The 14,788-nt window shown below is 40.0% G+C and overlaps 3 protein-coding genes across 3 annotated transcripts; all 3 read left to right on the top strand.

Moving 5' to 3' along the window:
- The first annotated feature begins 1,218 nt into the window (after nucleotides 1-1,218).
- LOC106339907 (30S ribosomal protein S10, chloroplastic-like) lies at nucleotides 1,219-2,669 on the top strand. Its single transcript, XM_013778780.1, has 5 exons — nucleotides 1,219-1,222; nucleotides 1,336-1,532; nucleotides 1,723-1,761; nucleotides 1,965-2,299; nucleotides 2,426-2,669. The coding sequence occupies exons 1-4, from the start codon at nucleotides 1,219-1,221 to the stop codon at nucleotides 2,274-2,276; spliced, it is 552 nt and encodes a 183-aa protein (XP_013634234.1). The 3' UTR covers nucleotides 2,277-2,299; nucleotides 2,426-2,669.
- Nucleotides 2,670-3,289: 620 nt separating this feature from the next.
- Nucleotides 3,290-8,982, top strand: LOC106317814 (ABC transporter C family member 6). Its single transcript, XM_013755590.1, has 7 exons — nucleotides 3,290-5,600; nucleotides 6,082-6,168; nucleotides 6,258-6,860; nucleotides 6,934-7,098; nucleotides 7,461-7,755; nucleotides 7,836-8,660; nucleotides 8,742-8,982. The coding sequence occupies exons 1-7, from the start codon at nucleotides 3,318-3,320 to the stop codon at nucleotides 8,858-8,860; spliced, it is 4,377 nt and encodes a 1,458-aa protein (XP_013611044.1). The 5' UTR covers nucleotides 3,290-3,317; the 3' UTR covers nucleotides 8,861-8,982.
- Nucleotides 8,983-9,340: 358 nt separating this feature from the next.
- Nucleotides 9,341-14,762, top strand: LOC106317823 (ABC transporter C family member 3). Its single transcript, XM_013755601.1, has 8 exons — nucleotides 9,341-11,899; nucleotides 11,974-12,060; nucleotides 12,142-12,771; nucleotides 12,855-13,019; nucleotides 13,090-13,599; nucleotides 13,706-14,011; nucleotides 14,083-14,386; nucleotides 14,482-14,762. Exons 1-8 carry the CDS (start codon nucleotides 9,569-9,571, stop codon nucleotides 14,583-14,585), a joined length of 4,437 nt encoding a protein of 1,478 aa, XP_013611055.1. The 5' UTR covers nucleotides 9,341-9,568; the 3' UTR covers nucleotides 14,586-14,762.
- Nucleotides 14,763-14,788: the final 26 nt, after the last annotated feature.

A 14,788-nucleotide genomic window follows, 5' to 3' on the forward strand; every position in this document is an offset into this window, starting at 1 on the left:
TGGTCAACCACATGCATATGTATTGTATCCATGATTAGATATTTGGCACAATCTTTAAACAAACCGTTCACATCCTATGAAATTGTATTTCTATTCATTGGTTTTTAGTTATAAATATATTTTAAATTCTTTCAAATCTTATGTAATGTATTTTATTGATGAAATCTCTAGTTTCAGTGGGCTGAAATTTTAAAGAGTTTGTACAAATTACTAATTCAGTAACCATGGATTTGAGATGGTTTTTTAGAAAGGTTAGCTATAATAAGTGAAAATTTGAAAGAATTTCATTTTCTACTGAATCTGACGGACATTGCTACATATGTGTTGCAGACACATATGCTATTTTTGGAGAGGTCAGTGTGGAGTACTTGAGTTCTAAGATACAGTCGTAAACTTTATACCATTATCAACATCTTTCATAAATGAATCTATAGTATGTGGTGCACAAAAAATGTATATAAAATCATATATATGTTAATAGAAGACAACTATCAGAAGATTTGAACTTATGCAAAACTCATGAAAAGAAATTATCAGATTCAAGTGTGATTGTGCAAAGGTTGACAATCCAATTGCTTTGGTATTTATACACTATTTTGGGATAACTAAACTATATATGATCATATGACTTTTATGAAATGTTAATAGAAAAACTATTTATGTCGCAAGTGTTACCAAATATTTAAAATTGATAGAATGTATGTTAATGATTTAAAATAAATAAAGTGAATACATGGTAGCCTGGTAAGTAATGAATATATATGGTCATGTTAGATATGCAATAGTCATTTAAGACATACTTTTTAAACATATATAATATAGTAAATAAGTGGATTCAAGGGATGATTAATCTTTCGTGTTTCAATAGTGAGGCCGTGTGGGCGATATCTTTTTAGAATGTCATTGTCTTTTTGTGGTTTATGTCATTGTCTTCAATTCAATTGCGACACCATGCAATATCGAGACACCAATATTGATAATTTTCAAAATGTCAATGTCTTCCAAAATTTTGTGTGAAATTATGGATCAAACATATAACAGCTTCAAAATACACATTCAGAAGTCAAAAAAGTGTATGTGATTGAAATCTATATGATCAAGTGTATAAATCATAAGTCATAACTAACCAAAATTTTGAAGTTATACTCTTCAAATCTTACCATATATGGGTAGATGCAAGATATTCAAATAACCAAGTGGGCCTTTTTACTGGGCCTGATGCGTATGTATTAATTGGGGCTTTAAATAAATAATTATCTCATTATTTAAAAAAGAAAAGGTTTTGGATAATGGATAAGCCCTTGAGGAAGCTCCTCGCGTTGGTTGAGACTTGAGAGGAGGAAGAAGAAGAAAGATCGGTTCTTGGTTTGAGAACTCAATGGCGGTTTCTCTCTGCTTTCATTGTTTCCATCTTTTCTTCTACTCATGGCAGCGTTGGATTTGGCTCCTCCGTCCCTTCCTCCTTGTTCACGAATAAGATCTTCGCTGCTCCCGAAACTCTCGATGAACCATCCTCTGAGGAATTCTCCGAGGTACACACTCTTTTTTCCTTTCTCTGATTCTTCGATTTGTTTGCTTAAGACAATGTTTTGTAGAATCATTAGCATGATTATATCCGTTTTCTGGTGTATCTGCTTGATAAAGCTTGTCCCTTTTATGTGTGTGTTTAGTGTTTGTTCTGGTAAAGTTTACTCTTTTTTTGTATCTGTGTGTGACTTTTAGGTTCCGAGCTCTTCCTCCAGAAGTGTAGACGCAGATAAGGTATCTTCCAGCTCACTACTAGAATGTTCGATAGGCAGATTTGTCAAAAGTTGTTGTCTTTTTTTGGTTTACTACGCTCTTAAGTGCCTTAGGTGCCATTAAAGTAGATAATTTTCAGACCAGAGTTATGTTTTCTTTGGAGGTTTTTGTGGAGATTCATTGTTTTGTTTGGTTAAGTTGATTTGTTTTCTATTTGTAAGCAGATGGCGCCAAAGCAAAAGATTAGGATCAAGCTTAGATCATACTGGGTGCCTCTTATTGAGGACTCATGCAAGCAGATACTTGAGGCTGCGAGGAATACTAATGCTAAGACTATGGGTCCTGTTCCATTGCCGACCAAGAAGCGTATCTACTGTGTTCTCAAGTCTCCCCACGTTCACAAGGATGCAAGGTTCCACTTTGAGATCCGGACGCACCAGCGGATGATTGATATTCTCTACCCTACTGCTCAGACCATCGACTCCTTGATGCAGCTGGATCTTCCTGCTGGTGTTGATGTGGAGGTGAAGCTTTGAAGATCAACCGTAACTTTACAGTGGTAACAAAAACACTCTCAAACTAATGTGTCTAGTTAGTGAACTGAATGCAAACTCTTCATCAGAATAGGATCTAACCTCTTAATATCTTGATGCTTGTTCTTGACTAAAGTGTTTCTTCCTCACAGGTGATGGGCGCTTGCATTGCATGAACAGACTGTTTCAGATCAACTACACTTCTTAGAACTTGTAAGCCCTGTATCATCTTTTTGGGAGCCTCTGTAATGAATATTCTCTGGTTCTTGTTCTTAATTGATGAACAAATCAGCTAGTAAGCAAGTTCAAAGGAATCCTTTTTTGTATGTGTGTTTACTAATTGTTTTGCTGTCAACTGTTATAAATAAGTTCAATGTATTTTTCTTTTGTATTTTAGTGGAATCCTTATTTGAATATACAAGTATGAATAGAAACATGAAAAACAACACATGTTAGAGTTTTTTTTAAAGAATCGGGAAAATGGAATCTTGAAAGCCACTTCATTAGTATAACTAATCTGCAAGTTTATCCACAAATTTAATGGAGTTTACAATGCCTTGTTAATTTGGCATTATGCATAGAATATTCAGCTACGTCGTATATTTACCTTGGTGAATGTTAGAATCATACATACAGCTCTATGGTTATATTGGATTATAAATAATCAATAAAAACTTACATATTTTTCTGTAAGTGTCTTCTGTTTCTGTTGACACTTCTTGTAGCAAAAGTGGTACGCACACAGACACAACTATAACGTCAGGTCCTCCAGCTTTATAGTGACGGTTAGGTATATGTCCATGATATAGAGAGGTCTTCATCGTTTGCATTTGTTAGTATTATTATTCAGAGGATATCACAGGGAAGTTTCTGTGAAGGTCAGGTTGTGTTTGCTGCGTCATGGGTCTATATATAATATTACTTGTGGCTCGTCTTGGTCTTCTAAAAGTAGTATTATTTATTGACTCAAATGGCCTATAAAAATATCCTTCCAGTCACAAAGAGGGGATCATTTTGGTCAACTCTCTTCTCTCTCATTCCCCGATGGAAAATCCTCTCGATTTTCTTCTCATTCAGCCCATCTACTTACCTTTGCTCTCCTTATTCTTGAATCTGGTGCTTTTGCTAATTCTTTTTGGTTCATGGGTATACAAGAAGAGTGCAGCTTGTGAAAACAGTGATGGCTTCATTGCTAAAAGGTCTACAAAGATGTATAACAAGCTGGTTGTTGTAAGCTGTGTCTCGTTATCTGTGTTTTATTCTGTGCTCTCGTTGCTGAGCTGCGTTCGCTGGCATTCAAATGTGTGGACTCTCTCTGATCTTCTGTTGGCTGCGCTTACTTGGGGTACCATCTCTATGTACCTTCGTGGACTATACACTGATGAGAAAAAGTTACCATATTTGCTTAGGGTCTGGTGGATTTTCTATTTCTTGATTTCTTGCTACCGTCTTGTGGTAGACTTCGCTCTATACAAGAAGCAAGAACTAGTGTCAGTTCACAATATAGTGTCTGAGTTAGTGGGTGTTTGCGCTGGCTTGTTTCTCTGTTGTTCGTGCCTGTGGAAGAAAGGAGAAGAAGGTGAGAGGACCACCCTTCTCGAAGAACCATTCTTGAGTGAGAATGAAGGCTGTGATGATGAGGTAACTACACCTTTTGCAAAAGCTGGGTTTCTAAGCCTCATGAGTTTCTCCTGGATGAGTCCTTTGGTCACCTTAGGAAACGAGAAAATCATAGACAGCAAGGACGTTCCTCAAGTTGACAGCAGTGACAGAGCTGAGAATTTATTTCGAGTCTTTAGGAGTAAGCTTGAATGGGACGATGGTGTGAGAAGGATCACCACGTTTAAGCTTGTCAAAGCACTCTTCCTCTCAGTGTGGAGAGACATTCTCTTGTCATTTCTGTTTGCTTTTGCCTACACGATGTCTTGCTACGTTGCGCCGTATCTCATGGATAGTTTTGTTCAGTACCTGAACGGTCAAAGGCAATATAAGCACCAAGGATATGTTTTAGTGACGATTTTCTTCGTCGCCAAGCTTGTGGAATGCCAAACGCGGAGGCACTGGTTCTTCAGGGGAGGCAAAGCTGGACTTGGGATGAAAGCGGTTCTAGTTTCAATGATCTACGAGAAGGGCTTGACCCTTCCATGTCACTCAAAGCAAGGACAAGGACAAACTAGTGGCGAGATTATAAACCTCATGGCGGTAGATGCTGACAGGCTAAACGCTTTCACTTGGTTTATGCACGATCCGTGGATACTTGTGCTACAAGTTAGTTTGGCCTTATGGATCTTGTACAAGAGCCTCGGACTTGGATCGATTGCAGCTTTTCCAGCCTTTATTTTAGTTATGCTTGCAAACTATCCCTTTGCAAAGCTGGAAGACAAGTTCCAGAGCAAACTGATGAAGTCCAAAGATAACAGGATGAAGAAAACATCGGAGGTGTTGCTGAACATGAGGATTCTCAAACTTCAAGGGTGGGAGATGAAGTTCCTTTCCAAGATTCTTGACCTTAGACATGTAGAAGCAGTCTGGCTCAAGAAGTTTGTGTATAACTCAGCCGCTATGAGCTCTGTTCTGTGGACCGCGCCTTCTTTCATATCCGCAACAGCTTTTGGCGCTTGTGTGTTGCTCAAGATCCCTCTTGAGTCAGGGAAGATACTGGCGGCGCTCGCGACGTTTCGGATTCTGCAGAGTCCAATCTACAAACTTCCTGAGACAATCTCCATGTTTGTTCAGGTTAAGGTGTCTCTCGGCAGGATTGCGTCTTTTCTCTGTCTGGATGATTTGGAGAAAGATGTTGTGGAGCGACTTACTTATTCAGAGATGGCTCTTGAAGTCAGCAATGGTTGCTTCTCTTGGGATGACTCTTCCCCAATCCCAACACTGAGAGAGGTGAGTTTTGAAGTATCTCAAGGGATGAATGTAGCTGTTTGCGGTACCGTTGGTTCTGGTAAATCAAGCTTGCTCTCATCCATACTAGGTGAAGTCCCCAACATATCTGGAACTGTTAAGGTTTTTGGAAGAAAGGCATACGTTGCACAATCTCCTTGGATCCAGAGCGGCAAGGTGGAGGATAATATTCTGTTTGGTAAGCCAATGGAAAGAGAATGGTACGAGAGAGTGCTTGAAGCATGCTGTTTGAACAAGGACTTGGAGTTGCTTCCGTTCAATGACCAGACTGTTATTGGGGAAAGGGGTATCAATCTAAGCGGTGGACAGAAGCAACGTATACAAATCGCTCGTGCTCTCTACCAAAACGCAGATATTTATCTGTTCGACGACCCTTTTAGTGCAGTAGACGCTCATACAGGATCACATCTCTTCAAGGTTATAATAGTTTCCTTTTTTTTTCCACTATTCCCATCACCTTTGTGCTGTGTTGTGCTTTAGGCCTGCGGCTATTATCCGAACCGAACAGATTCGGTTAGAAGGTTCGGTTCGGTTCAGTTCGTAACTTAAAGAAAAATAAATTGGTTTTCAGTTTGGTTTAATAATTGGTTAGCTCGGTTTTCTAGAAAAAGTCAAAAATACTAATCTTAACCAAAAATTCGAACGAACTAACCAAAATCCGAACTGAAATAACTGAATTCAACCAATTTTTTTGAATTTTATTCAATATTTTATTCAATTTAAACCGAAATTTTAACTGAAAATCAAAAACTTTGGTAGAAAATTTGTAAACCGAACTAAACTGATTTTTTTCCGGTTCACTTCGGCAAGATTTCGACCGTCCCGAACTAACTGAATTCCGAACTAATCGAAGAAACCGAACCCGCAGGCCTATTGTGCTTATTGTTCTTTGTAACAGGAAGTCATTTTGAGGATTCTGAAAGACAAGACAGTCATATACGTCACTCATCAAGTTGAATTCCTGCCTGAAGCTGATCTTATACTGGTTTGTGACTTGTTTGCTCTCTACTATCTAGCAATGTGCGCTATGTTACTTACTATATAGTTATGAAATCAAATAACCATTTTTGGTAGGTTATGAAAGATGGAAAGATCACGCAAGCAGGGAGATACAATGAGATTCTCGATTCAGGAACAGACTTCATGGAGCTTGTGGGAGCTCACACTGACGCCTTAGCAACAGTTGATACATATGAACAAGGCTGTGCTTCATCAGAATCAACTACAAACAAAGAAAAAGAAGCACCCAAGCTTGAGAAAGATTCGGGTAATAAGCCAAGAGGACAACTAGTTCAACAGGAGGAAAGGGAGAAGGGGAAAGTTGGGTTCACTGTATACAAAAAATACATAGCGCTAGCATATGGAGGAGCAGTGATTCCTATTATATTGCTAGTACAGATTCTCTTTCAGATTCTAAACATTGGGAGCAACTATTGGATGACATGGGTGACTCCTGTTTCCAAGGATGTTGAACCTCCGGTGAGCGGGTTTACATTGATTCTAGTCTATGTCGTTCTAGCCATCGCGAGCTCCTTGTGCATACTCGTCAGAGCATTGCTTGTATCGATGACTGGTTTCAAGATGGCTACTGAGCTCTTCACACAGATGCATCTCCGTGTTTTTCGTGCTTCCATGTCTTTCTTTGATGTCACACCAATGGGGAGAATCTTGAATAGAGCAAGTATCTCCAGAAAAAAGTATTTCAACAAATTCATTTATCTAATTAGTCTGTTTTCAATCTTTGTTTTAGGCATCTACAGACCAAAGTGTAGTGGACTTGAGACTACCGGGTCAATTTGCATATGTTGCTATTGCTGCTATTAACATATTGGGGATTATGGGAGTGATGATACAGGTCGCTTGGCAGGTCCTTATCATCTTCATCCCTGTCGTCGCTGCAAGTGCCTGGTACCGGGTATTGTCCATAATCCTGAACTAAGCATGGCCGTTCGGTTTTTGGTTTTTTGGTTACCCATTCGGTTTATAAGTAATATTTTTAGACAATTTGATAATTTTAAAACTAAATATAATTAATATTTTTAAGTATATAAATTGTATTTTAGATATTTGGATATCCATTTCCGTTTGGGTTTTAGATTTTTCGGTTCTAAACAACTGAGTTATTTGTGAACTTTGGTTTGTGTTCTCGGTTTATATGCCCAGGCCTATCATGAATGTCCTAAACCGATGTTTAGCTTCTTACTTATTGATATGAAACATATAAAGGTTCTTGTGTGGTTCTCACTCTTACTTACTTAATGGTATCTATGCACACAGCATTATTACATATCTGCGGCTAGGGAACTCGCGAGACTAGCTGGAATAAGCAGATCGCCTTTGGTGCATCATTTTTCAGAAACACTCTCAGGGGTAACAACTATCAGAAGCTTTGATCAAGAACCGAGGTTCCTCGGTGACATTATGAAACTCAGCGACTGTCTTTCTCGTCTGAGGTTCCATTCCACTGGTGCAATGGAATGGCTCTGCTTCCGCCTTGAACTCTTATCCACTATCGCATTTGCGGTATCACTTGTTATCGTAGTTTCTGCCCCTGAAGGGACAGTTAATCCAAGTAAAGCCACAACTGACTTCTTTTGTTTTGGTTTCAGATTCACAAACTGAGAATCTTCTTCCTCTGGTCTCTTCTTATAGGCTTTGCAGGATTGGCTATTACATATGCACTCAATCTAAACAGCCTGCAATCAACTTTGGTATGGACGCTTTGTGATCTCGAGAACAAGATGATATCCGTGGAGAGAATGCTTCAGTACGTAGACATCCCTAGTGAACCGTCTCTGGTGATTGAATCAACTCGGCCTGAGAAGTCATGGCCTTCTCGCGGAGAGATTACCATTAGTAATCTCCAGGTGCGGTATGGGCCGCATTTGCCTATGGTGCTGCATGGACTGACGTGTACTTTCCCTGGAGGCTTGAAGACAGGAATCGTTGGAAGAACAGGATGTGGCAAGTCCACTCTGATTCAAACCCTTTTCAGGATTGTGGAGCCAACGGCCGGAGAGATTAGAATCGATGGGATAGATATCTTGACCATTGGGTTGCACGACCTGCGTTCTAGGCTAAGTATCATACCTCAAGATCCGACCATGTTTGAAGGCACGGTTCGTAGCAACTTGGACCCTCTCGAGGAATACAGTGATGACCAAATCTGGGAGGCGCTCGACAAGTGTCAGCTCGGGGATGAAGTGAGGAAGAAAGAGCTGAAACTAGATTCATCTGTTAGTGAGAATGGACAGAACTGGAGTGTTGGTCAGAGACAGCTGGTGTGCTTGGGAAGAGTCTTGCTCAAGAGAAGCAAAGTGTTGGTTCTTGATGAAGCCACTGCTTCTGTAGATACTGCGACTGATAATCTGATCCAGGAGACTCTGAGGCAGCACTTTAGGGATTGTACGGTGATAACAATAGCGCATAGAATATCATCTGTTATAGACAGCGATATGGTCTTGCTCCTAGACCAAGGTCCTGAACTCTCATGATTCATCATCATACACTTGTACTATGAAGATTTGTATTAACGTTTTCTCTGCGTCCTATGTGCAGGGCTTATCAAGGAACATGATTCACCGGGGAGATTGCTTGAAGACAAGTCTTCTTCGTTCTCAAAGCTTGTGGCAGAGTACACAACGAGTTCGGAATCCAAATTCAGCAGAAGCTGTTAATTAGAATCGAAAGATTCCATAATAATGGGACAGATGTTCGAGCTATGTATTGAAGTTTGTAAACTTTTCGTTTGATGATGACATTTACATGCAAGTGGCTATGAACATATCCACATGACTCCATCTCGTGCCGATGACATTGATTAGGTGGTGGTATCTTTAATCACTGGCCATAAATCATAATGTCAATTATCATAAAAAGCATAGGTTATATTGATATCTATGAGATAATATAGTGAGACAAAGAAAAGTAGTAGCCGTTGACTGACAAAAAATCTGAATCCCAAAAGTATGATAATTTTAGTTGTGGCCTTGTGGTACTATGTCTAGTGAGAGTAATAAACTCCCAAATATTTTTTTAAGATATATATATTGTGAGGCTCACGTAGTTTTGATTTTTCAACATTTTGAATTGACTAATAAAATAAAGTGAAAGGTTTATAAAAAGATCCGTGAAAAGCAAGTAAAGAAAGAAGTATTTGCATCCTTTCCTCTGGTGGTGGGGTTTGAGAGAGAGAGAGTACCATTTTCTCTACCTTCTTCGTAGTTTCTTGGCCGTGCTCTTCAAGACATACTGTGTCTACATCAAACTCACTTCACTCTCGTTCTATAAGTACTTGTTGTTCGTTGAAAACTCTGCACCAAATCATTAATTAAACCCCATTTTCTGAAATCACTGGAAACACAAAAAGAGATCAGAGCAAAGCCATGGAGTTTCTGAGTTCTGTGAAGGATAACGGTTTGTTAACAACCTATTCTTCCAGGTCTTTTCTTCTTGAACCTCTTCTCTTAAGATGGGTCTCTGGTGTCTTGCATATGGTTTTGTTGTTGGTGCTGTTTTGCTCATGGGTGCGTGACAAAAGTAGGGGAGACAATTGGTTTGGTGTTGTTAGAGAGAGTCCAAAAGATAGGAGGGGTTTCAGGTTTAACTCGGTTCTGTTTTGTAGTTTAGCTTTGTCTCTGCTTAATCTCGTGTTGATGTCATTGAGCTGTTTCTATTGGTACGAGAGTGGCTGGTCAGATAATGATCAGCTAGTTTCGCTCGTGGGGTTTCTATTAGCAACGGTTTCTTGGGGAACTTTGTCGATTTGCTTGCATCGTTGCAGTAAAACAAAGCCTCCGTTTTTACTTAGGCTTTGGTTGGTTCTCTATCTCGTGGTTTCTTGCTACTTTCTTGTGGTAGACATCGTTATGTACGAGAAAGACAAAACCCTACATGTTCTTCTTCCAGTGTACGACATTGTTTCTTTTAGTGCTGCTTTGTTTCTCAGTTATGTGGCTTTCCTCAAGAAAGCTAGAGGCAGCATCAATAAAGTCTTAGAAGAGCCACTCTTGAATGGAGATTCTAGTGTTGATGCTACTCCTTACTCTAGAGCTGGCATTCTCAGTCTCTTGACATTCTCTTGGATGAGTCCATTGATAGAAACTGGAAACAAGAAAGCTCTTGATCTAGAAGATGTCCCTGAGCTTCATGTCAGTGACAGCGTTGTCAAGTTAGCACCTAACTTCAGGAGCATGCTTGAATCATCATCAGATGGTGGTGGTGTCACCACGTTCAAGCTCTTAAAAGCCTTGTTCTTCTCATCTCACTGGGAGATTCTAGTGACTGCCTTCTTCGCTTTCATCTACACGATCGCGTCATACGTTGGACCAGCACTCATTGGCACATTCGTCCAGTACCTTAACGGACGTAGACAGTACAACAACGAAGGCTACGTGCTAGTCATTACTTTCTTCCTTGCTAAGCTTCTTGAGTGTCTTGCCAAGAGACGCTGGTACTTCAGGTTACAGAAGATTGGTATTAGGATGAGATCTTGTCTTGTCGCAATGATATACGAAAAGGGTCTAACTCTTTCATGCCATTCAAAGAAAGGGCGCACAAGCGGTGAGATTATAAACTTCATGACTGTGGATGCTGAGAGGGTTGGTAGCTTTTGCTGGTACATACATGACTCATGGCTGCTTTTGTTACAAATCGGTCTAGCTATGTGGCTATTGTACATGAGCCTGGGGTTAGCATCTATAGCTGCATTGGTTGGTACATTTCTAGTAATGCTTGTGAACATTCCGTTTGGGAAAATGCAAGAGAGGTTTCAGGAGAAGTTAATGGAAGCCAAGGACAGCAGGATGAAATCGACATCCGAGATCTTGAGAAACATGAGGATTCTCAAACTCCAGGGATGGGAGATGAAGTTTCTGTCGAAGATATTCGATCTTAGGACGTGCGAGGAAGGGTGGCTGAAGAAGTATGTGTATAACTCAGCTGTTATAAGCTTTGTTTTCTGGGGAGCTCCTACTTTCGTGTCAGTCTCCACCTTTGGTGCTTGTATACTTCTTGGGGTTCCACTTGAATCTGGAAAGATACTCTCGGCGATTGCAATCTTTAGTACTCTACGACAGCCGATCTTCTATCTTCCGGAAACTATCTCCATGGTTGTGCAAACAAAAGTCTCTCTAGACAGGATTGCATCTTATCTTTGTCAAGAAAATTTAAACCCTGACGTTGTGGAGAGGTTTCCAAAAGGAAGTTCAGACATAGCTGTGGAAGTGATCAACAGCACTTTATCTTGGGATGTCTCATCTGCTAACCCAACTCTAAAAGACATCAACTTCAAGATCTTTCATGGGATGAAGGTTGCAGTTTGTGGTACTGTTGGCTCTGGGAAGTCAAGTTTGCTTTCTTCTATACTAGGAGAAGTGCCTAAGATATCTGGAAGTCTTAAAGTTTGTGGAACAAAAGGGTACGTTGCACAGTCTCCTTGGATTCAGAGTGGTACTATTGAGGAGAACATCTTGTTTGGTAAGGCTATGGAAAGAGAACGTTATGAAAAGGTGGTTGAAGCATGTTCTTTGAGTAAGGATCTGGAGGTACTCTCATTTGGTGATCAGACAGTCATTGGAGAACGTGGGATCAATCTGAGTGGTGGACAAAAGCAAAGGATACAGATTGCAAGAGCTCTTTATCAAGATGCAGATATATATCTGTTTGATGATCCTTTTAGTGCTGTGGATGCTCACACAGGGTCACATCTCTTTAAGGTACAATCTTCTTTCTTTAGCCATTAGCCATTAGTGTCATTTTTTTAATATTTTCAATCTTAATGTTCTTTCAGGAAGTTTTGATGGGGCTTTTGAGTTCAAAGACAGTTATATATGTAACTCATCAAGTTGAGTTCTTACCTGCTGCTGATCTTATACTGGTATGTGAATAGTCTTGAGTTATTTTTTTTATCTTTTCAAGTTGAGTTCTTACCTGCTTCTGATCTTGTCTTGTGTCTCAGGTCATGAAAGATGGAAGGATCAGCCAAGCTGGAAGATACAATGATATCCTCAACTCTGGAAGAGATTTCATGGAGCTTATAGGTGCTCATCAGGAGGCTCTGGCAGTAGTTGGTTCAGTTCATGCCAGTTCTGATTCTGAGAAACCTGGTCTTGTGAGAGATGCTATTGACTCTGAGGGGAAACAAGAAAGTCAAGATTTGAAGAATGGTAAATCAGACACCGGAGAGGCCAATAGACAACTTGTGCAAGAGGAAGAGAGGGAGAAAGGTAGCGTTGCTTTGGATGTTTACTGGAAATACATCACACTAGCCTATGGAGGAGCTCTTGTGCCTTTCATACTGTTGGCACAGGTTCTGTTTCAGCTTCTACAGATTGGAAGCAACTACTGGATGGCTTGGGGCACTCCTGTTTCCAAAGATGTGGAAGCTCTTGTGAACCTTTCTACATTAATGATTGTGTATGTGGCTTTGGCCGTTGGAAGTTGCTTCTGCATTCTTGTAAGATCCACACTTCTTGTAACGGCTGGTTACAAGACTGCCACTGAACTGTTTCACAGGATGCACCGCTGCATTTTTCGTTCTCCTATGTCTTTCTTTGATTCCACTCCAAGTGGAAGAATCATGAATAGAGTATGTCTCTGGACACTGACAGTTATTTGAGGATTTTTAGATATCTCTATTTTGTGATTAATGTTTTTTTTCTCCTGCTATAGGCTTCTACAGACCAGTCAGCGGTGGATTTGGACATACCATATCAATTCTCATCACTTGCTGTCACAGCCATTCAGGTTATTGGGATCATTGGAGTTATGTCACAGGTTTCTTGGTTGGTTTTTCTTGTCTTCATCCCTGTGGTTGCTGCTTCCATATGGTATCAGGTATTGTCCAAGAGTTGATTCTGTAAAATTTTAGCTACGTTTTGTGACAAAAGAGCTTTCAATTTTGCAGAGATATTACATAGCTGCAGCAAGAGAACTTTCACGGTTAGATGGAGTATGCAAAGCCCCTCTTATTCAGCATTTTTCTGAAACTATTTCAGGGTCAACAACCATCAGGAGTTTCAATCAAGAATCAAGATTCCGTGGCGACAACATGAGGCTTAGTGATGCTTACTCTAGGCCCAAATTCTATTTAGCTGGAGCAGTGGAGTGGCTTTGCTTTCGCCTTGATATGTTATCTTCACTTGTGTTTGTTTTTTCACTTATTTTCTTGATCTCTATACCTACTGGAGTGATTGATCCAAGCCTTGCCGGATTAGCCGTGACTTATGGACTCAACTTGAACACACAGCAAGCTTGGCTGGTGTGGGGTCTTTGTAATCTTGAGAACAAAATCATATCTGTAGAGAGGATCCTCCAGTATGCAAGTGTTCCTAGTGAACCACCTCTTGTGTTAGAATCAAACCGGCCTGAGCATTCATGGCCTTCACTTGGAGATGTGGACATCCGCGATCTTCAGGTATCTATCTATCTATCTATACGTTTTCCCTACCAATATATCTTGCTCTAGATCTCCCACTTGTTTTGCTTCTTTTCTTAACCTTTTTCTTTGGACGCATTGTTAGGTAAGATATGCTGCACATATGCCACTAGTGTTGAGAGGAATAACATGCACATTCAAAGGAGGTTTAAGAACAGGCATTGTTGGAAGAACAGGAAGCGGGAAATCAACATTGATACAAACCCTTTTCCGCATTGTAGAACCATCAGCTGGAGAAATCATGATAGATGGAGTGAATATCTTGACCATTGGGTTGCATGACTTGCGTTTAAGACTAAGTATTATACCTCAAGATCCAACCATGTTTGAAGGAACTGTTAGAAGTAACTTGGACCCTCTTGAAGAGTACACAGATGATCAAATCTGGGAGGTGGGTCTGTTTAGTTTTTGCTCTTTCTTTACTAGTAAAATTTTTCACTCTCGACTAATAATTCCTTCTAGGCTCTTGACAAGTGCCAACTAGGAGATGAGGTGAGGAAAAAGGAACACAAGCTTGATTCATCAGTGAGTGAGAATGGAGAGAACTGGAGCATGGGTCAGAGGCAACTTGTGTGTCTTGGGAGAGTTCTACTCAAGAGAAGCAACATCTTGGTGCTTGATGAAGCCACTGCTTCTGTTGACACTGCAACTGATAATCTGATCCAGAAAACGCTAAGAGAACACTTCTCAGATTGTACGGTGATAACCATTGCACACAGGATATCTTCTGTTATTGACAGCGACATGGTTCTGCTTCTTAGCAATGGTTTGTCTGAAACTTCCAAATCATTGGACAGAACATGTGTGTTTGTGTGTGTGCGCAGATGCATCATTGAGTGTTTTGTTTTGTTATATGTGCAGGTATCATTGAGGAGTATGATTCGCCAGTGAGGTTGCTCGAGGATAAGTCTTCATCTTTTGCTAAACTCGTGTCTGAGTACACAGCAAGATCAAGTTCTGATTAAACCTCTATTTAGCTGGATTGTGATCCACATTAATTACATGATGCTGTCTTTGTATTGTACTACTTCTATAACACTATCAGTTTTTTTTTCCTCAATGTATAAAAGATTAACCTACATGTTAGACATCATGATCTGAAACAGAAAAAAATAAAACAAATAATACAGTCTATGTTTCTCTCTTGTCCTCCCTATACAAACCTGAA

Source organism: Brassica oleracea, chromosome C1 (genome assembly GCF_000695525.1).
Source record: "Brassica oleracea var. oleracea cultivar TO1000 chromosome C1, BOL, whole genome shotgun sequence".
Lineage (NCBI taxonomy): Eukaryota > Viridiplantae > Streptophyta > Magnoliopsida > Brassicales > Brassicaceae > Brassica > Brassica oleracea.

Excerpts from the sequence above, each read along its gene's own strand:
- LOC106339907 (XM_013778780.1), top strand. Across the intron at positions 1,533-1,722 it reads CCTCTGAGGAATTCTCCGAG|GTTCCGAGCTCTTCCTCCAG; the intron begins GTACACACTCTT and ends TGTGACTTTTAG. Across the intron at positions 1,762-1,964 it reads GAAGTGTAGACGCAGATAAG|ATGGCGCCAAAGCAAAAGAT; the intron begins GTATCTTCCAGC and ends ATTTGTAAGCAG.
- LOC106317814 (XM_013755590.1), top strand. The coding sequence starts at position 3,318 with ATGGAAAATCCTCTCGATTTTCTTCTCATTCAGCCCATCTACTTACCT. Across the intron at positions 7,099-7,460 it reads CTGCAAGTGCCTGGTACCGG|CATTATTACATATCTGCGGC; the intron begins GTATTGTCCATA and ends CTATGCACACAG. Across the intron at positions 8,661-8,741 it reads GGTCTTGCTCCTAGACCAAG|GGCTTATCAAGGAACATGAT; the intron begins GTCCTGAACTCT and ends TCCTATGTGCAG.
- LOC106317823 (XM_013755601.1), top strand. The coding sequence starts at position 9,569 with ATGGAGTTTCTGAGTTCTGTGAAGGATAACGGTTTGTTAACAACCTAT. Across the intron at positions 12,061-12,141 it reads CTGCTGCTGATCTTATACTG|GTCATGAAAGATGGAAGGAT; the intron begins GTATGTGAATAG and ends CTTGTGTCTCAG. Across the intron at positions 14,012-14,082 it reads CAGATGATCAAATCTGGGAG|GCTCTTGACAAGTGCCAACT; the intron begins GTGGGTCTGTTT and ends AATTCCTTCTAG.